At 39.1% G+C, this 22157-nt stretch overlaps 1 protein-coding gene across 2 annotated transcripts; it reads right to left on the reverse strand.

The window, feature by feature from the left end:
- Positions 1–19799, reverse strand: GRSF1 (G-rich RNA sequence binding factor 1). Of its 2 annotated transcripts, none has more exons than XM_079919772.1 (10): positions 19350–19799; positions 16673–16829; positions 15476–15631; positions 14934–15077; positions 14006–14141; positions 9842–10026; positions 8776–8897; positions 7091–7226; positions 6359–6434; positions 1–5387 (listed from the first exon to the last, which is right to left on the reverse strand). In XM_079919772.1, the coding sequence occupies exons 1-9, from the start codon at positions 19707–19709 to the stop codon at positions 6385–6387; spliced, it is 1446 nt and encodes a 481-aa protein (XP_079775898.1). In that variant the 5' UTR covers positions 19710–19799; the 3' UTR covers positions 1–5387; positions 6359–6384. The 2 variants fall into 2 exon arrangements, with proteins under 2 accessions (XP_079775898.1, XP_079775897.1); XM_079919771.1 differs by lacking the exon at positions 19350–19799 and adding an exon at positions 19052–19069.
- Between the last annotated feature and the right edge of the window lie 2358 nt (positions 19800–22157).

Here is a 22157-nt window from a genome sequence, read left to right on the forward strand (position 1 = left end):
GACAGCAAATGAAAACCACAATGAAATACCACTATCTACAGAATGGCTAAAATTACAGGCTGAAAACATCAGATGGTGAGGATGTGGACCAACTGGAACTCTCATATTGTTTGCGGGTGTTTAAAACAGGATGACCACTCTGGAAAAGGGTATGTCAATTTCTAGTAAAATTAAAAATGTATCAACCTTGCAATTTAGGATATTCTACTAAGTACTTACCCAAAAGAAATTAAAACGTGGGTCCACAAGAAGCCTTGCACAGGATATTCACAGCAACTTTATTCATAATAGCCAAAAACTGGAAACAGCCCAGCGCCCACAAGCTGTTCACCCGACAAGTGAAAGGTTAAACTATAGCATATTCATACAATGGAATACTACTCAACAATGAAAAGGAACAAAGAGCTGAAACACATAGATGAATCTCAACACATGCTGAGAGGAAGAAATTTACACAATAATACATACTGATTCCATTTCTATGAAGTTCTAGAATAGGCCAAACTAATCTATGGTGAAGACAAAATCCTAATAAAAAGGGATGGGAGAGGTACAGGAATTGACTACAGAAATTTTCTGACGTGATGGAAATGTTCCATAGCTTGTATAAGGGGTTTGGGTTACACAGCTGTATGTCAAAACTCATCAAATTAATATTTGTTCAATTCACTGTAAATTTTACCTCAAGAACAAGAAGTCTACTTAATGATATGGATGCCACAAAGCTTAAGATTCAAGTATAGATGTCTACAACTTTGACACACATAAAGAAAAAAGACTGATGGGTGCACAGATACATGATGAAGAAAATATGGCAAAATGTTACTTGTAGAATCTAGGTGGTAGGTATAGGCATGTTTTTAATCTAACTTTTCCAGATACTTGAATTTTTTTATTAAAACATGTTGCAGGGGAAAAAAGAGACATAATAACCATTGCAATGTGTGGACTGTTGTTCAGATCATGATTCAAATGTCAAATATAAAATGACATTTCATATAGATATTTGATAAGAAATTAGTATTTTTAGGAATGATGGTACTTTTTAAAGTCTTTTTTTTAAAAGAGATGTACACTGAAATATATCCAGATAAAATGATGCTGTCTTGAAGTTGATTTAAAATTAATGAGGATAAGTAGATGGGGATTATAAGAGAAAAAGAAAAATGGGGAGAGGATATGAAGACAAATTTGTAAGAAAAAAAATCCCAAAGCCCCTTAAACATGAAGAAATGCTCCATCATAAGAGAATACCATTCTGTGTGTTTTTTTTAACCTTGGCAGATTGGCAAAGAACAGATTGCTAATACACTGTGTTGGGGGGGCTATGGGGAAATGGACACTTGCATTGCATTGCTGGTGCAAACTAAGGAAAAACAAATTATAGATATCAATTGAATTTTAGATATAAATTACAAGTGCACATACTCTGATCATTTATCCTACAGAGAAATTTATGTATGTACAAAATGATACAAATTTATACAAGGTAATTCATTTCAGCAGTATAACAGCAAAAGGTTGGAAACAATTTACATCTTTATCAGTAAGGACAGGTTAAATGAAATACACCCACACTGTACAATCATTTTAAAAAATGAGGAAGGATTTTATATACGGATATAAAATATTTAGAATGTAAAATTAAATGGGAAGAAATGTACAGAATAGTATGCATACTATGCTATAATTTATATTTTTTAAATAAATGAAAATGCCTATTAATATTTGCTTATCTATACAGTAAAATCACTGGAAGTCTACATTAGAAACTGATAACAGGGTTGCCTGAGAAGGGGAACTAAGTGGCTGAAGTATAGGATGGGAAGGAAACTGCTCACCGTATAGCCCTTCATATCTCTTGAATTTTATTTCCTTCAAAAAACCACAAAATTTAAAAATTATTCTATTTATTTTCGTATCATCGAGGTTTAAGAACCAAATTAAACCTTCCTATATCCTCTTCCTGAAATTCAGTAAGAAAACCACCCAACTAAAAAAACTGGGCAAAAGATCTGCACACCTCACCAAAGACAATATGCCGATGCAAATATATACAGATGTCAACATCCTGCACATCATGGCACTGCGAATTAAAACTAAGTATCACTACACACCTATTAGAATAGCTAAAATTCAAAACACTGACACCACCAAATGCTGGCAAGGATGAGTTGCTACAGGAACTCTCATTCTTTGCTGGTAGAAATGCAAAATGGTTCAGCCATCTTGGAAGACAGTTTGGCAGGTTCTTACAAAACTAAACATAGTCTTACCATATGATCCAGCAATCACACGCCTTGGTATTTACCCAAATGAGTTGAAATCTTATGTATACATAAAAACCTACACACAAATATTTATAGCAGCTTTATTCCCTTCGTACAAACTTCAGAGATTTATTTTCTGATCTGCTGAATTCAGGCGGGAAAAATGTATTCCTACTACATTAGAGCAATTTTTTTTTTCAAAGCCCTGGAACTTAGGCACTTTACTGCTGAGAGATACCACTCTACTCTATAACACAGGCCCTACCAATTGAACGTGAACCCTTTCACATAATTTAGGGAAAACTCTCAAAATAATGGAATGTTTTAAATTATAAAATGATCAAGATGTAATCCAGAGAAAAATCTCCAAGTGAGAACCCGCTAAGGGACTGTTTAGGGCAGAGGATGCCAATAGGGCATGTTAACTAATAATAAGCAGGGTCACTGCCTCAAAATGTCACATAGATGGAAGTGGCTTTCTCCTGCTTCTTTCTCTCCACACCACAGAAGTGAGAAGGATTTAGAGCCTACTGCTCCACAGCAGAATCAGTCTCCCTTGCCACCTGGCAGAAGCGTCTGACCCAGACGTGGAAAGACAAGCACAAAATGGTTCTGCTTAATTCCCTGGCAGAAGTGAGTATATCAGATCAGATCACAATCTTCAACAATCTTCTCCTTGGTATTTACATGCTCCTTATGCGTCTTCCCTTGCAATTCCTTTGAGCTAGCCAAAGCAGGATATGGGTAACCTGGACATATCCAACCCCACTATTTCTGAGAGCTTTACCACAAAGGAAATTATAAAGACAAAGAGGACCCAAAGAGAAGAGCAAAATTCACTGTCATTATTTCTTTCAATAGCAAATGATGATGCATAATCCAGTCTTGTCAAATTTCAAGAGGAAGAAGTATGTCTTTAGATGGGATAAAAATAAAAGATTACTTTTATTCTATTATCTGTTTTTCTTCCCTTTCTAGTAATTTTCTAGTAATTTGCCTTGTCAGCAATTATTCATTTACTAATGTAAATTATGAGCAATAACCTACTAAAGGAAGTACAGGAAAGTATATGAATTCATAAGATGACTTCCCAAGAACGCCCACCTTTTTTCTGAGAACTTGGCCACTAGTGTGACAAGAAGATACACACTTCAAGCTTACCCACCACGTAATGTATTAATGCTTTGCTCTCATTCTTTTCAGAGAGATGTGCAAGGGAAACTCATTATCTTTTTTATTTTTACGTATTTATTTGTCTGCACCGGGTCTATAGTTGCGGCATGCGGGACCTAGTTCCCTGACTAGGGATCTAATTCTGGCCCCCTGCATTGGGAGCATGAAGTCTTAACCACTAGACCACCAGGGAAGTCCCTCATTAGGTTTAAAATAAAGTAATTGCAAATGAATTAATTCCTCACCAACCCCAATCCTAATCAACACTACAGATTTTTTTCCACAGACCTACTGCTAGAGGGAGAAAGAAAAGATCGCATTCTAGTAGCTCATATGGCTACAGACACCAGTTCTTATAGCTCAATACATTCAACCACATATGAAAATACATTTCTATTTAGGTCGTAATACGGAAGATGTTAAGCTGGTTGACTGAATCATGCTCTTACAGGATGATAAAAGCAAACACAATTACAAATTAACCATTTCTTCTTATAATAATATACCAGGACTTGATGTAATAAAAATGTACTAGGTTGATTCACACACTCCAAAATAAATACTCTTAGGTAATCTTCAGCCTGAAACAAGCCTTCATTTATTGACTACTTACAGTACAGTGATTCCGTATCTTAGCTGGTAATCAAAGATGGTTATGTATTAAGTGAGAGAAGACATAATCTCTCTTCCAGATACCACCTCTCAGAAATCTGGGCTAATTAAACTTTAAGAACTAGAACTGCATCTCCTGGTAACCACGTGACAGTCGTCACCCTGAGAACAGGAACAAGGCAAAGAAAACATACAGGACTTTGATTCTCCTACACAGGTACACATAAAGTTAGTTTATTAATGACTACATTTTGAAGCCAGCCATTTTGATCCAATATTTAAATAACAAGCTGTTTAATATTAAAGCAGAAAGTACTGCCACAATGTGACAGAAATACAGCTTTATCCATAATCCTTTCACACGATTATACATTAAATGCTATTTGTAGTTAAGCAAGGCACCCCTACTTGTTCTAAAATATGGGATGTGCTACCCCACTGAAAAAGCAAATGAGACTCAGATTTTTTCCTATCTAGAGCTGGTTTAAATTCAAGTGAAGCCATTAATGTCCTTACCAGTCAGGACTGTTATGACATGTCACTTCACAGTACTGAGACTAACACACACCTTAAGGTCTACCCCAAAACCAAAAACAGGTGGGGGGGCAGGGGTCAGACAACTTTTACATTAAGACTATAATTGCCTCCTTAATTATACAGGCACCAATGTTAAATGCCTTCAGCACAAGGCTTAGAAAGGCAAAACATTTCTAAAGACATAAAACTGCCAAACTGTTGTCATTTACACTCACTAACCTGTGGTATTTGTTTTTTGTTTTGATTTTTTTAAAATTCCTACCCCTATCTAAGTAACCAAATACACCTAAAATTAAAATAACTCTGCCAAACCATAATGGTTCAAAGGTCTGAAACCTTTCCTTGCTTTGGTGAGTATTTGGTTAAAATAATCAGTATTTCATTCCATAAAAAGTTTCACATCAGAGCTCTTAATTCACAGGCAAAAAACAAAACCTCAAACAGATCATTTTTAAAATGGGAGAAAGATTTTAAAGGACAGCGCTGAATAAAAATATGTAGTCTTTACACTGGGTCACAAATCGTCTATGAAAACTGTTTAATCATATAAAATAAAGACCAGATTTTTTAATCAGATCCTGGACAGTTTAAACAAAAAAGTAAATCTGTGGTTTATTTCATAATCCCAAACTGAATCTTTCCTTTTTCTTTCTAAACAGTCCACTATGGAATTTTTCTTATAAGCAATTAACCCCAAACCCCCAAATGGTTTCTCTAGCAGTTGCTGCTAAAAACCTGGAACTTTAGATCCCATGTCCAAGAAAGATGTGCAAATGAAATGCTTCTTGCTTCATCCTGAAAATAAAACAAAAAATGTTGCATGCTTACTCAAAATGAAAATGTGTTGCGCAAGTTCCCATACCACTTAAAACTACAAATTCAATAGTTTTTTTTCTTTCTGATTTATTGCAAGTTATCTGACAAACCAATTAAGCTAAGGTGAAGAAAATTAGTTAGGCATTAGTGTTTGCAGCCTGCTATGAAGATAGCAGATTTTCAGAGTTGGGCGCAGAATATATTTTGCATAGATTTTAGCTAATGTAAATATTTAAGTCCCACGAGATTGTGGGACTTTATATCCAAAAATAGCCTATGACAACTATAGTAAACAAATGCCCCATGTGTTTTCAAGAAATCACTACAGGTAAGTGTCTTAAAGGAAAGCCCCATCACATGTAGAAAAATGATCACAATACAATATATTAAAAGATTTTATGGGGAAAAAGAGAACACATGGCACTGAGTCAGGGAAGGGACATCAATACATATTTAGTTGATTTGTCACAGATAAAACTCTGAAATCTATGTACTTCCTAGGACAATTTTCATAACACCATTTCAGGAAAAGAAGCAGTGTTACATTAAGTGTACAAATCCATGACACACCCTGGTTTCAGATATCTAAAAAATATCTTAGAACTGAGGAAATGTATGTAAATTTTATAGGACGACAAGCTAACACAAGGCACATTTTCAGTGTATTATAACATACAGCTACTAAAGATGAAAAGTTCTTTTTAAGCACATAGCATGATGAATGTTGGGAATGATGCAAAAAGATTCTAATGGGGAAAATACTCAAAGCTACTGTATGATCATAATGAATTCTATTTCCCAGGAGAATTTCATTCCCTATAGTCAGACTTCAATTATCATGATTAGTTTGATGTTTATTAAAATGGTTTTCAACCATATTATAAATCTGTGAGTTAATGATTAACTTATCAACTGAAAATAATTTACACAATTGCACCTCTTAAGTTTACCTTATTTTCTGGAATCCCTGGAAGTCTTATTTTCCTTTCGGACATGAATTCAGGAACAATTCAATATATCTATGGTCTGAGAATGACAAAAAAGGATCCGTTCTTAACCCTCTGCCTTTTGAAAGCAGATCGTTTTCACTGAGATGTTGGACACTACAGGTGTCTGTCCCCAGGCCAGCAGGGACCTCTGAAGCCTTCTTCATGACCTGGCTTTTTTTCCCATCCCGTGGTTTTTCTAATGGATATTTAGGACTTTTGTAATCTCACAGCTATCCAAGCTCCACTTCCTAATTTTAAGAACTTTAATCGAAAGTTAAATTGAAGGTACTGTTTGTAGACACTTAACACCTATGAAAGCCCAGCCATCATGACAAATCCCTGAGTGTTGTCTTCAGAAAATGATGCTGGTCATCACAGCTTCAGCATCTCCTGTTTTTTGATGCTCAGCTCCCCCTGCTGATCTCAGAGTTTCCTGGCTTCTCCTTCCCCCTCTCTCATCCCTGTGCTGTCCTGTGTAGTGATCTGGTGAGCGAAACTGCTGCTTATTCCTCCACCCCTACTTCTACCCCCCTGCACTACATATGAGTTTCAAGATTTATTATTGCAATAAAAGTGCTTTATGCTGGCTTTTCTCAAAACAAAAGAAACAAAAAAACCCCACAAAAAACAGAGAAAGGCATTTGTAAACAAAGATAGACATCAAAAATAACAAAAACCATGGGCAGCACTTACGAACATGGGACCGATCCTTGAGCATAGCTGCAACAGCGTCCTCGTGGGTTTCGAAGTGCACATCAGCTTCTCCAGTGGCCTTCCCACTGGAACTGTATTCCATGGTGATTCTAACAGGCTTCAGTGGAGCAAAAAACTAAACAACAAACAAAGGAAGCCAAAAGGAACATAATGTTACTAGGTCAATTTCTAGAAGTCTGGTGGCTCTGCATTTTTCTTTCAGACTTTCATTCATACACCTGATAAATTTATTTGTAGGAAATCTCTTTAAGCAACAATGTAGTTACACATCTACTACCTCTGCTGGCTCTTCTGATCTTCTGAGAACTCACGGCTACATTTCAAGTATCTGTTCACAGAGAACTTAAACTATATACACAATACAATAATATACAATAGTTATCAAACTTTTCTTTATACCAACAAGGACCACTTTTATTATTCCTCCCACACACCTCCTTTCCCGTTTCTAAAAACTGTCCGTCAAATATACTTCATTTCTATTTTTTTTAAAATATTGATTGATTTATTTATTTGGCTGCACTGGATCTTACTTGTGGCATGCGGGACATTTAGCTGTGGCACATGGGATCCAGTTCCCTAACCAGGGATCGAACCTGGGTCCCTCCGCATTGGGAGTGCGGAGTCTTAGCCACTGGACCACCAGTGAAGTCCCTACACTTCATTTCTTAATAATTCATTTTTACCATGTTTTAATCAAACATGGAGCTGATAATAAGTTTCTTATCAGCACTACCTAAACAGAGCTACCACACTGAGTGGTTAATATTCCAAACCAAACCAATTCTTTAATGAGACTGTGCAACCTTCATTTAGGTAAAAATATGATTCTTAATAGGTTTTTTGAAGTAATAAAGACAAATTCTGAGGCCCCACTACTAACTAATTCTGAGGCCCCACTACTAAATGGATCCTAGATTTTAATCTACCTTAAGCACACATCCTGGAGTTCAGGAAGTCAATAAGGACTCTGTTATTTCATCTTTTCATTTCATAGAGTACCTATCATAAAATGAAAATATTTTAAAAATTCCTTTTCTCAAAAATCAGGGAAGCTGGATGCAAGAAGGCTATATGGTGTAATGATAACTCCAGGCATTTAGGAGTACTAGATTCGTGTCTAGTATACAACTGCCCTGTGACAAATGCTCTCGGAGTCTCCTTTTCTTAAACTCAAAGATGAATGGGTTGAGGGACTTCCCTGGTGGCACAGCGGATAAAACTCTGTGCTTCCAATGCACGGGGCCCTGGCTCAATGCCACAACTAAAAGTTTGCGCATGCCACAACTAAGAAGCCCATGTGCCGCAACTAAGACCCGGTGCAACCAAATTAATTAATTAATTAATTTTAAAAAATGAATGGGTTGAACTAATTTAGAGAAAGACCAAGCTTTTTTACATTGAATACTTAACCTACGCCATATTATTTTGCACCTATGAAATGTTATCATCCATTATACACATGACCTTAGAATGTAATAAAACCCACACCTCTCAGCCAAAGAAAATAAAACAAGGCCCCACAACTGTGGAGATGCCACCTTGTTGTCCAAAGATACTGCAGAAATACTATATTTTTCTTCTCTACCTTCCCTAAATAGAAGTTCAAAACTTTAGAACTTTTGTTCAAAGCTACTGAGATTGGATATCTTACTGCCACACACATTTATAATGTCTTGGGCATTGGCTTGGAAAGGCAATCCTCTCATGTGGACAAAATGTAGTGAAGACATAGTTCCAAAATCAACAGTCTCTGGGATCTTTTCTGACATCTCCTTAGGCAATTCTAAGAAATGGGACAAAAAGCACTGTCAAGAACATAAACACTTCAAAAGTTATTAGCAGATTATAATTAGGAATGACCTTTATGACAAAATCCTCAATTACTCTTGAAATACCCTAGTAACGAAGAGGGTTTCAATTTTAAAAGCCAAGATGATCTGAAATTTCTGCTGCCTAACAAGTATCACCGGAACACTCATAAGGATTTAGTGTCTCAAACCATTACCAGGTTACAAAAGAACGTACCTTTCTCTAACAACTGAGAGACGGAAAAATGATTATGAACGTAAAAATAAAGACAAGAGAAATTCCCTGGGTTATAGTCACTTTGAAAAAAAAAAAAGGAATAAATATGGTTAACAGGATAATCCTAGAGCACAAATTTAAAAAGTATTTATCAAACTTTTAAAGATTCCAAATGTTGCTTTGGGATTAAGAATCAAAGGAATAATTAAACACAGAGGCAAACAAAACACCTTACTTTAATCAACAATCCTGCTCTCTACACACATCATTTCCCACCTTAAGTTTAAATGTTGACATCTTACTTCTTTTTGTTGTATATGTGCAACCCAGGTTTTGATACAGAATCTGCAAAAATGATTAAATTAAAAAAAAAAACCAATGAAATAATTAAGACCATCTTCAACCCTCCATATCTGTGAATGTGGAACCCGTGGATATGGAGGGCTGCCTATGGGACTTGACCATTCATGGATTTTGGTATCCATGGTGGGTCCTGGAACCAATCCCCTGGGGATACTGAGGGACGACTGTATTCATAGCACATACTACACTCAAAGGCATATTAAATTAAACATTTAACTCAATTTCCTTTGTCCTATAATCTACAATTTGATACAACATGGTCATAAAAAAATTTTTTTTAACAAATATCAAAACGTACAAGGCAGACACAATGAGTTTCAATAAGAGGCAAATCCTGACCTATTTCCTTCTCACTTTCAAAAGCCGTCATGGGTCGGATATCCTCAGTTACTTCATGTTCTTCAAAGACCATTTCTGGCTCAGTTATATACTTAGCAGTGGGAGAAGATGCCGTTTTCTTTCCCTTATGAGAACCAACATGTGTTCGAACTTCATTCCTTCTGCTTGGAAATATCTCTATGTATCTATGTCAAAGCAAAAGTGAACAGGCATAAATGGTACAAAGTAACTTTACATTGAACTCTTTTAAAATAAAACATGCAGGGCTTCCCTGGTGGCCCAGTGGTTAAGAATCCGCCTGCCATACAAATTGTGAAATTTTTTGTTCTAGTTCTGTGAAAAATGCCAGTGGTAGTTTGATAAGGATCGCCACTGGCATTTTTCACAGAACTAGAACAAAAAATTTCACAATTTGTATGGAAACACAAAAGACCCCGAATAGCCAAAGCAATCTTGAGAACGAAAAACGGAACTGGAGGAATCAGGCTCCCTGACTTCAGACTATACTACAAAGCTGCAGTAATCAAGACTGTATGGTACTGGCACAAAAACAGAAATATAGATCAATGGAACAGGATAGAAAGCCCAGAGATAAACCCACGCATATATGGTCACCTTATCTTTGATAAAGGAGGTAAGACTATACAGTGGAGAAAAGACAGCCTCTTCAATAAGCGGTGCTGGGAAAACTGGACAGTTACATTTAAAGTATGAGATTAGAACACTCCCTAACACCACACACAAAAATAAGCTCAGAATGGATTAAAGACCTAAATGTAAGGCCAGCAACTATCAAACTCTTAGAGGAAAACATAGGCAGAACACTCTATGACATAAATCACAGCAAGATCCTTTTTGACCCACCTCCTAGAGAAATGGAAATAAAAACAAAAATAAACAAATGGGACCTAATGAAACTTAAAAGCTTTTGCACAGCAAAGGAAACCATAAACAAGACCAAAAGACAACCCTCAAAATGGGAGAAAATATTTGCAAATGAAGCAACTGACAAAGGATTAATCTCCAAAATTTACAAGCACTCATGCAGCTCAATAACAAAAAAACAAACCCAATCCAAAAATGGGCAGAAGACCTAAACAGACATTTCTCCAAAGAAGATATACAGATTGCCAACAAACACGAAAGAATGCTCAACATTATTAATCATTAGAGAAATGTAAATCAAAACCACAATAAGATATCATCTCACACCAGTCACAATTGCCATCATCAAAAAATCTAGAAACAATAAATGCTGGAGAGGATGTGGAGAAAAGGGAACACTCTTGCACCGCTGGTAGGAATGTAAACTGATACAGCCACTATGGAAAACAGTATGGAGGTTCCTTAAAAAACTACAAATAGAACTACCATACAACCCAACAATCCCACTACTGGGCATATACCCTGAGAAAACCATAATTCAAAAAAAGTCATGTACCAAAATGTTCATTGCAGCTCTATTTACAATAGCCAGGAGATGGAAGCAACCTAAGCGTCCATCATTGGATGAATGGATAAAGAAGATGTGGCAAATATATACAATGGAATATTACTCAGCCATAAAAAGAAACGAAATTGAGTTATTTGCAGTGAGGTGGATGGACCTAGAGTCTGTCATACAGAGTGAAGTAAGTCAGAAAGAGAAAAACAAATACTGTATGCTAACACATATATATGGAATCTAAGGGGAAAAAAAAAAGGTCATGAAGAACCCAGGGGTAAGACAGGAATAAAGACACAGACCTACTAGAGAATGGACTTGAGGATATGGGGAGGGGTAAGGGTAAGCTGTGACAAAGTGAGAGTGGCATGGACATATATATACTACCAAACGTAAAATAGATAGCTAGTGGGAAGCAGCCGCATGGCACAGGGAGATCAGCTCGGTACTTTGTGACCACCTACAGGGGTGGGAGGCAGGGAGACGCAAGAGGGAAGAGATATGGGAACATATGTATATGTATAACTGATTCACTTTGTTATAAATCAGAAACTAACACACCATTGTAAAGCAATTATACTCCAATAAAGATGTTAAAAAAAAAAAAAAAGGAATCTGCCTGCCAATGCAGGTGGATCTTGCTGTGTCCCGGAAGATCCCACATGCGGAGGAGCAACTAAGCCCATGTACCACAACTACTGAGCCTGCGTTCTAGAGCCCTCGAGCCACAACTACTGGAGACCGTGCACCTAGAGCCTGTGCTCCGCAACAAGAAGCCACCGCAATGAGAAGCCCACGCACCGCAACGAAGAGCGGCCCCCGCTTGCTGCAGCTGGAGAAGGCCCGCAACGAAGACCTAACGCAGCCAAAATTTTTTTTTAAATAAAATAAATTAAAATAAAACATGCATACATATTATTTCTGATAGCTAACAAACAGAGGTGTCCAAAGACAACAGGTGGGGCATAAAGTAAAAATGGACATAGATATTCACCCATGAAAAAGTACTCTCAACAGAGCAGGTCACTGATTTAATCCTCCCAAGGTAAGTTTTCTTCATATGCATTTTAACAAATGTTTTCTACCCTGTTTTGCTTCATGCGGACAAATACGCAAAGGTTAACTGTGTGTATGACAAGAATCTAGTGAGAAAGGTTTCATTTTGTTTTTTACAGTTGATTAACAATCTCTTGAGGTCTTACAATTCAATTCTATGAAAATTATTCATATGTGTTTAAGATATTAAAAGTCACAATATATGAGGAGCTAACTTCTCCCAGGACTTCACTAAGAGGCTACTGAGAATTAATGAACTAAATGTCAATTCTAACTTGCTGTTTGGCTGTGGAACTGTTAAATCCAAGTTTCTGGAACCAGTTTTCTTTTTCTCAACAATGCTTTTCCAAATTAGGTTATTAAGCTTGAATTGTACAAATCCTTTGCATTTACAGACCCAGATGTGCAACATTTCTTAATTTACTGAAGAGATCTATACACTGCCTTGATGTTCCCACATAAAAACATATTACTGACGTGTTCCCAGTTATAAGAAAATATGAAGAGTACTGAAAGAAAATTAAGGGGGGCGGTGTGTGTTTTGCATGTATTTTCTTCATTAAAAATTTTTTAATAAAGACCTTTGAACCAATTCTATGCGTAGATCCTGAAATAGAACGACTTTGGAATGACTTTTTTAAACTTCAAAGAATTCAAGAAAAAAGGTCAGAAAACAAGCAAGACAATGAATTAAAATTTGACACTTTTGAGTACTCCCCCAAAGTTAAAACACAAATGAGCACACAAAAAAAGAGTAAAATAAAAGAGAAAAAGAAATAAAGAAAACTAAAAAACAGAAATGAACTCAGCCCATCACTACGTGTATCCTAGTGTGATGTGATATGCAGTATACAGTATTGCCTATAGAGTATCTATTATCAAAATTGTTAACCTGAATCAATCTAAGACTTTAGGTCTAACTTCCAGTTTTCAGGAAATAATAGAGGATGCAAAGGAACAAGTTAAGTGACACTGTGAGGAAGCAAAAGGATAAACACAGGACGTGAGACACTGTACAGGACAAATGACTCAATTTCTTCAAAAGCCAATTGCATCTTGAAAAGGGGGAGGGGAATTCCCTGGTGGTCCAGTGGTTAGGACTCCATGCTTTCTCTACCGTGGGCCTGGGTTCAATCTCTGGTCAGGGAACTAAGATCTAGCAAGCTGCTCCATGCAGCCAAAAGAAAAAATAATAATAATAAAAAGGGAGAGGGAACATAAAAATAAAGGAAATGGGGATTTGCTCTAATTGAAGAGAAATGGAAGCATAACAATCAAATACAACGTATGGACCATGTCTAGATTCTGGTGAGGGAAAAAAAAAAAGCAACTGGAGAAAGACATTTTGGGTATAAATGGGAACATGTGATTATGGACTGGCACTAGATAATAAATTATCACTAATTTTGTTAAATGTGATAATATTGGGATAATGTAAAAATGTTTTCTTAAAGATGCATACTGAAAAAACAGATGCAACAAATACAACAAATGTTAAGAATTTGTTAATCTAAGTGATGGGCATTTGACAGCTCATCATACTACTCTCTCTACTTTTTCTGTGTTTAGATAATTTTACAGTCATATTATACTGCATTCATCAAAACGACCCAGTGTATTGGCCAATATGATCCTTCTGCAACATTAGTATCTGCTTCACTCACCGGTTGCCAATTTCTTCCCTGTGTTTCAAAAGGGCTTGGTTGGCCATTTCTGGTTCTTCAAACTGCACATAGGCTTCTCCTGTTTTTCTTCTCCCTCTATAATCCATGACAAAAGTAATGTCTACTATGTTCAGTCCTAGGATATCAAAAAATTATTACAAATTAGTGCTGCTAACAGAAGCTTTTTTATTCTTAGACTTAACACATTCATTCAAATACTAAGAATTTCTTTTTAAGTTTATTAGTAAAATTGTGGGCCTATTTTGCCAGTCCCAAAGCTGAATACATGCCTAATGGGAAGAAAATTATTATGCAGCCAAAAGCTAATAACACCCACACATTCCCAGAACATTTAGGGTCCAAGCAGTCCATCTAAAACACACAATTTGTTTTTTTGCCATTAGTTATATACAGAGATTTAGACTAACATCACTACTGGTGCATATTTTACCCCTAAGATGATAATGCTTTTTTTTTTTTTTTAAACGGACGTGCTGTGCAGCTTGCAGGATCCTAGTTCCCTGACCAGGGACTGAACCCGCGCCCTCAACAGTGAAAGCGCAGAGTCCTAACCACTGGACTGCCAGGGAATTCCCTAGATGTTAATGCTTTTAGATCATATAAATCACTATTGTCTAAGACAAATACAGCCACTCTCATGAGAGGATATTTTCCTCAATAGTAAAAAAAAAAAAAAAAAAAAACCTCCACATTAAATTATTTTGAAATATGACACCCCCCAAAGATCAGTGTTTTAGATCAAAACACTTATATAATCTATAAATACTGGCAATCCAAGTGAAGAGTTCTCCCCTAAACAACCTAATATAACTGCATGCAGTTACCAAGAGAAGGTTCACCTAAGATAAAGAAGGAAACAATGGGGGGAAAAGATATGAGGCCCCAACACGATATAACTGAAAAGCACCTGCGAAGAAGTCTATAATGTCTTTCTCATTGCAACTATAAGGAAGTCCTCTCAAACGAACCACACCATCATTTACCACAGGTGTAGATTTGACATGCAGGCTCTTCATTAAGGCATCCACATCTTCATTGTTTATCTCATATACTAAGAAAAAGAGCACAAAAGGTATGCAATATTTACATAACAAAGGAAGAAGCCATTAAAAAAATAATCACACTGGGTGAGTTATCCAGGAATCTAAAAACTAGTATTTTTAACCTTACGTACTTCTCTGGAGAAAATAATAAATGACATTTATCAAGTATTTACTATGCGCCAGCTGTAACATCACAACCTCTGAAGTAAACTGGGTCAACACCCTCATTTTATAGATAAGAAACTGAGATTATTTATGTGCTTCATTTTCACACCCTGGAAAAGGGTTTTTCATAGAATCTAACTACTTCACTGTTCATAATATCTAATACAGGATCAAATGAAGCTGCCTTGAAAAGTACAGTCAATGTAATGAACCCGAAAAGCTATAACACGACTTCACATACCTTCCACATACCGCTGCCCCATGTACATGCGGTGTTTTTCTAAGGCTTTTTGCACATCCTGCTCTGACTCCATTTCAATTAAGGCATCACCCCTTCGTTTCCCATCTCTATTTAAGAGGAAGTGGATTCCATTCTCACCATTGCGAATTCTGCAGTCTGAAAGTATGTGAGTAAAATCAATTAAAACCAGAAATCAAAGTTTTACATCAATCATACAAGTCACTAGAATTGCAATCTTCCAAAACCCAAACAAAGCAATATCCAAAATGCCTGTCATTTTCCTTACACAAACCCCCATCACTGAAGACGTCCAAATGCTGATGAGCTGGTAGTCTCTAAAATGTTCCATGTGGAGAAATAAGCGAACCTTAGCACAAAAGCTTATGACCCCCTGATCATTAAATGGCAAATCAGGCTAGGCTCAATACAAAATGTAATATGGACTTCCAAATGCTTCTACAATCAGTTTCAAATCACTTAAGGAATTAAAATACGGTTTCTGCGTAAGTGTCTTCTTTCGTTATGATCATATCCATAAGAACTCTAATATATCTCCTATAAGAATAATTTAACTTTTCCCCCTTTTCATTACCAAAGAAAGACATCCCCATACTGCACACTACTTATACTGGGAGCAAGCTGAAGATGTAAGTGGCTTTATAAACTGCTTGATCCACACAAATGCATATCAGGTACTTAATACAGTTACATTGTTTTAGAACATTTAAGGCAACATCTTCTAAAGGCTTCTTAAGAGGGAGGAAAATTAAAAATCAGTCAGATACAGAAACTTTAACTACAGATGCATAAACCTTCAAACATGTTATTAAGGGAATTATATCACTTGCTAAGTGATCTTGTATTCTAAATGTATGTTATTACATAAAAAGCTACCCAATCTATATTCTCACTAACACATTCCCGCTAACAGGTTTCACCTTTTGATATGTACGTATTAAAACTTCAGAGAAAACTGGTTTTGCATCATGTAGTTTTTTAACATTAAAATTTTTTCGGTATTCAACCTGGTATATATGACAAATGATACACATGATGTCACTATGCATATGTAACCAGCCAGAATGAGACAATTCCCATGCATCAAATAAGATGTCTACAGCACAGCCTAACTTGAATTTTATGGGACTACCTTTCAGTCAGATGAAATTACATATTCAAAACATACATAAAATATACCTGAGAAAAAGCTAAGCACATCTTCTACAGTGCACGACCACGGTAATCCTTGAGCTCGAATGAGATAAACGTCATCCACTTCCTCTCCTAACTTGGACGGAGGCAATTCATATTCAGGGAGAGGTGGAAGGTCTTCCAGGTAGGTAGTTTTGGACTCCTTCCAAGAGAAATGAAGAAATGTAGAAATATTTCTTGAACAACTTACTTAGAAAATTTATTTTCAAAGTTTGTTTCTACAAATTAACACCCTGGATATTATTATTTGGGGACCATTAGTATTTCAGAGGCAAGAAGTAAAATTCATAAATCTAACTCATCCTATTTTGGCTTAAATTGTACATCCTAAAGCAACAAGCATGTATAGCCTGATGGTTTGGCAGGACATAAATTTTATTCCAGGCTTGTTTTTAAATTCATCAGTCCCGAAGTACACCTCATAATAGTGTTTTAGTTAAGGCAGGACAACAGGGGTCCCTTCAATTTAACAAATATGTATCTCCTAATCACAGCACACCATAATTAGGCCCTCATCTCAAAAAGCGTACCATCCAGACTAAGACAAGCACACAAGACAGATGCTTTAAGGGCTATAATTAAGGTACAAGATATTATAGAAATTCATAACAGAGCACCAACAGAAGAATCAAGACATGATATGAGATGAGCCTTGAAGGAAGGCTAGAATTCTGAGAGAAATATATAAAGGATAGGCATTCCAGTTTGAGAAGTGAGGGGAAGAAACAGTATGAACAGAAGCCCATTTGCAAAACAGCAATAATTCCATTTGGCTAAACTGTAGGGTACAATTAGGAGCCAAAGAAGATGAGCTGGCAAAAAAAACTGGGTACCACATAGCAGAGGAATTGAGGGTTGAGCTCAGTGTGTGTCGTTAACCTGGTAGGCAAAGGGGAGCTAATAAAAGACATTTAGAAGTGTGTAAATCAACAAGACAGCAGGATGCTTGGAAAGATTAATTTGTCAACTAGTATGTCAGACCAACTGAATAAGGGAAAGATCATAAAAGGCAACAGCAGTAGTGTGAGGTAACAGGAGCCTGAGACATACCCAAAGAACTCTATTTTACAACACTAAACAAAAACCGAAATGTTACAAGATTCCAACAAGCACAACCATAACCAGGGAAGACAACTCAGGTTTTAAGACTTGCACTCTACTAGGCTAAGGAAATAGATTTCTCTGTACCATCCTACCATTTACACGAAGATTTATGTCTAATTTTAAGGAGTCAATGATAAATGTAAACCTCTAGCAGAGGCCTCATACATTATTTAATAAGAATGCAACAAGCACTTCAATTATCAACATGGGAAGACAACTCAGGCTTTAAGTCAAGTGACTTGCACTCTATGGGGCTAAAAAGAGAGATACTTCACTCCTTTGTATATCCCCATCATTTTCATGGAAATTTACACATAATTTTGTGCAATCAATAATAAAAGTAAGCACAGAGGCTTACTTACTAGCAGAGCCTCAACAGATCATTATGCTAGTCAAATTCACAGAAAAAAATAATCAAGTAAAGAGAGTAACAAGGTCACAAAGGCTTATTAGAGACAGTTTTTTTGTTGCTTTTTTTTTTAATAAGAGCAACATTCCCCATTTTCCCAGAATTCCATAAGCATCACAAGCTTTCACTGAAAAGGGCAGCAGAAAGTATTGGGCCAGGATTCAAATCAATTAGCTCAGCCACTGGCAGACAGCAGCCACGCTGATTAGCTTCCCAGTTTCCCTAAGTTCAAGGAGAAGCACAAATTGAATTAACAATATGACCCAAGGCATCAGGAACATGGTAGTCAAAAAGTGTGCGGACATTTCCCAGATGCCACGTAAGAAGCAGAAAAGAAAGCTTCCTACGAGGCACAAAATATTTGCAATGTGAGTACTTAAAGCACACACTGACTCAAAAAAAAAAAAATACTGTAGACTCACTCCTGGGTCCCCAAACCATCGCCTCAGCCCCAGACGCCTCCTCTCCTCGGTCCCCCTCCCCCAATGTCAGTCTCCAAACTGTCCTTCCCATCAGCGGTGACCCACGGTCCGAAAGGACCTTCTGTCAGAGGAAGTGAAGGTGCAGAGGTGACCTTCAGTAACTGGGGCAGCCCGCCTTTCCCAAGGGGCACGAGAGCGAGGAGAGCGCTGGGGTCCAGCCTCCTTCCCCACAAACCTAGCCCACGCAAGTGTGTGCGTGAACCTTCGTAGCAGCGGGCCGCGAGGCGCACCAAGGGCCGCCCAGGCCTAGTGCTCGGGCGGCACGGAGAGTCCCAGCCCTCCGGGGGTCCGGCCTCCCAACTTCACCACCTGCGGGCGGAGAGCGACAGAGATGCGCGGTGGGGGCGTCAACAGCCTCACAAAACCTACCATGGGCGGGCGGGAAACAAGGCCTCAACATTCACCCCCAGCCACACTTACACTGCCCAACCGACCAGAGACTCGAGAGGAGAACAAAACAAGGAGAAAACCCGAGCGCTGGGAGACCGTCCCTTGTTCTGGGGCCCAATAGGAGGACTGGGCGGGTGAGGGTGGGAGCGGGCGGGGGGCTGTGGCGCGTGCCGCGGATCCCCGGGCGCGCACGCGAGGCACACGCGGAGGGGCGCGGGGGCGCGTGCGCACTGCCGGGGAAGGGTCCCGCGCGCGGCCCCTCTCGGCGCCCACGTACCTGGCTGTAACCGCGCGCCGGGCCCGCCGCCGCCGCCGCCGCCAGCGACTGCGGCAGCAGAGGGGCGCGCAGGGCCGGGTAAGAGGCGGCGGCCGCGGCGGCGGCGGAGGCGGCCGCTGGGGGAGGCCCCGCCAGCCTCCCGGCCGGCACAGGCCCAGTCTGGAGGCCCCGCGTGTGAGAGGCGGCGGCCGCGGCGGCCCCGAGCAGCAGCAGCAGGCGGCGACGGCCCGAGACTCCCGAGGGGAATGAGCCGGCGGCCGAGTAGAAGGGCAGGCAGGCGGCGCCGGTGCGCCGGCAGCTGCTGCAGTTGCAGCCGCAGCCCCGGAGCAGCGCCCCGAGCACCCAGCGCGTCCCGGCCATGGACTCCGGAGGCGGCGCGGGGCCTGAAGGCGGCTGCGGCTGCAGCGTGAGCGGAGGGGAAGTGGAATCCAGGGCCGGGGAGGGGTTGCCGGGCACATGCGCCGCCGGCACCAGGGGCAGCGGCGAGTCGGGAGGAGGCGGAGGAGGGCGCGCTGCTCCGCCCGGTCTCCGCCCTCGGGGCGGGGCAGGGCTGCCCGCGGGCCGGGAGGGGCCGGGGGCCGGTATGATCGCCCGGTTATTCTTTCACTTGGTGGAAACTGAGGCCTGAAGAGGACGAGGCTTCCTTCTCTGGAGGGCTGAGCCCTGGAACGGATATCTACCGACGCTCTGCACTTTCTCCACAGTCTTGTGACGTGAGGGGCAAAAGGGCCGTTCCTGGAAGGAATTGTGATACTCTGGTTATAAAAAGAGGTTGGGATAATACTGGCGGAGATTTAATAACGCCCCCTCCACGCCCCCCAGCTTGGGTTATGTGCGGAAAGCCAGCTTTCTTTGTTTTAAAATGAAATCTATAGATACTTGTTATATGTTAATAACGAATACAGGTATTCCTCCGCTGGTAGAAAGTTCACAACAGGCCGCTTCGCTTTTACCGAAGACCCATATTAGTACCTATTTTTGCTAGTGGAAAGAAATGTGATTTTCACTTTTATGGGAAAAGGCGAAAATTTAAAATAGTAGTCGGCGTTTGTTTTACAGCAGCCGTAGTAGAGGCTGCAGTGGCATCACCAAGCTCTGTCTTGGGACACTGTACTCAGCATCTCCCTGCTATAGCTTTGAACTGTGTATTTGAACATCTGTGCTTTATTTCCTTAGCAAAATGTCTTCTAGGGTAATTGCTTCCTCACTTTATGCCATTTTGGCTTCCAAAAGGTTTCATAGGAACGCTCTGCTTTCGGACAGCAGGTGAAACCTGTATAACAAAGATTAAAGCCCCTCCTGAGGTTTCAGGAATAGACAGGCAGAGGTTTGCGAAGGAATGGTTGTGCAGTTTTCCTCCTCCGGTGGCCAGGACCCCTCTCAAGGAAGTTCAGAGAGTGAAAAATAGAAAAAGCTAAAATTTTAAAACTTTTTATTGTGGAAAATCTCAAAGAAAAGTATAATAAACTTCTAGAATTTCAGAAATTGTATCAACATTTTTCATTCTTGTTTCATCTCTCTCTTGTTTAAGATATCTGGACTATTTTAAAGCAAACCCCAAAGATCATGTCAATCATCCTTTCAGCATTCATCTTAAACTGATAATGACTTAAAGGGGAAAAAATGACATTCAGATTAGTTGTGTTAAAAAAATTCAACTGAGTAAAATTTAAAGATATTGGCTTTATCCAACAATTCAGGAATTGGGCAGCATCTCATCTAGTAGGTAAAAAGGAGCTGTATAAAATGAAAGACTTTTATAGGCAGAAGAGGGCGGGACAAGGAAATCATACTAGCAAAAAGTGAATTGGGGGGCTTCCCTGGTGGCGCAGTGGTTGAGAGTCCGCCTGCTGGTGCAGGGGACACGGGTTCATGCCCTGATCTGGGAGGATCCCGCATGCCGCGGAGCGGCTGGGCCCGTGAGCCGTGGTCGCTGATCCGGTGCGTCCGGAGCCTGTGCTCCGCAACGGGAGAGGCCACAGCAGTGAGAGGCCCGCGTACCGAAAGAAAAAAAAAAAAAAAAAAGTGAATTGGTTGTGTGAAGGTTGCTTTCCTTTAGGGCGTAGTTGGGGTCCATCGGGAAGACTACCTCACTAGTGCTGATCAGGTAATTCCTGATTGACTAGTTTAAGATTCCATTTCTGCAAAAGCCCAAAAGTGTAATTAGGTTTGGTGATGTGGGGCTTAGCATAAGTGACTCCATTTTGGACCTGTTTTGTTTTTAACAGCTGGTTTAAAGTATGAAAGATTATTGCATTTAAAGTTTGATTGTTTACTCTGGCCTACTTTTAGGGAAAGGAAAGTTCAGTATTTCCTAGAAAACCCTTTCCTCACCAAAAAAAGTGAAGAACAGGAAAAAATCTGATTGGCTTGGCTCTATGGACCTGGAATATCAAAGAGAAGGGAACTTCTGCAAGATTTAGGAATCCTAGAGTTTGTTTTTTCCTTAGATTTCCCATTCAAGAAGGAAAATGGGTTAGCTCTTCATAACAGATTATCACTACTACAAATCACAATTTGGGGACATGTTAGGGATTCTGTCCATATTTACAGAATCTTGCCTTCATCTTCTTAATAGCCAAAACCATCATCCATATTGTGTAATTCTGAGTGGATTAGAAACCTAAATACATAGAGTGAAATCTTACAGATTATAATCAGGAGTAACACCTAACTACCAAAATGGAAAGCTTTAGTTTTTATTTAGAGGAAGTTGGGAGAAAATAAAAGAGAAAAGAAACTAACTTTGAACACTTAGTCATTCATCTAACAAACACTTATTAAGTGCTTTTTGTGTTCCAGGCACTG

Source organism: Stenella coeruleoalba, assembly GCF_951394435.1.
Source record: "Stenella coeruleoalba genome assembly, chromosome: 4".
In the NCBI taxonomy this organism is placed as follows: domain Eukaryota; kingdom Metazoa; phylum Chordata; class Mammalia; order Artiodactyla; family Delphinidae; genus Stenella; species Stenella coeruleoalba.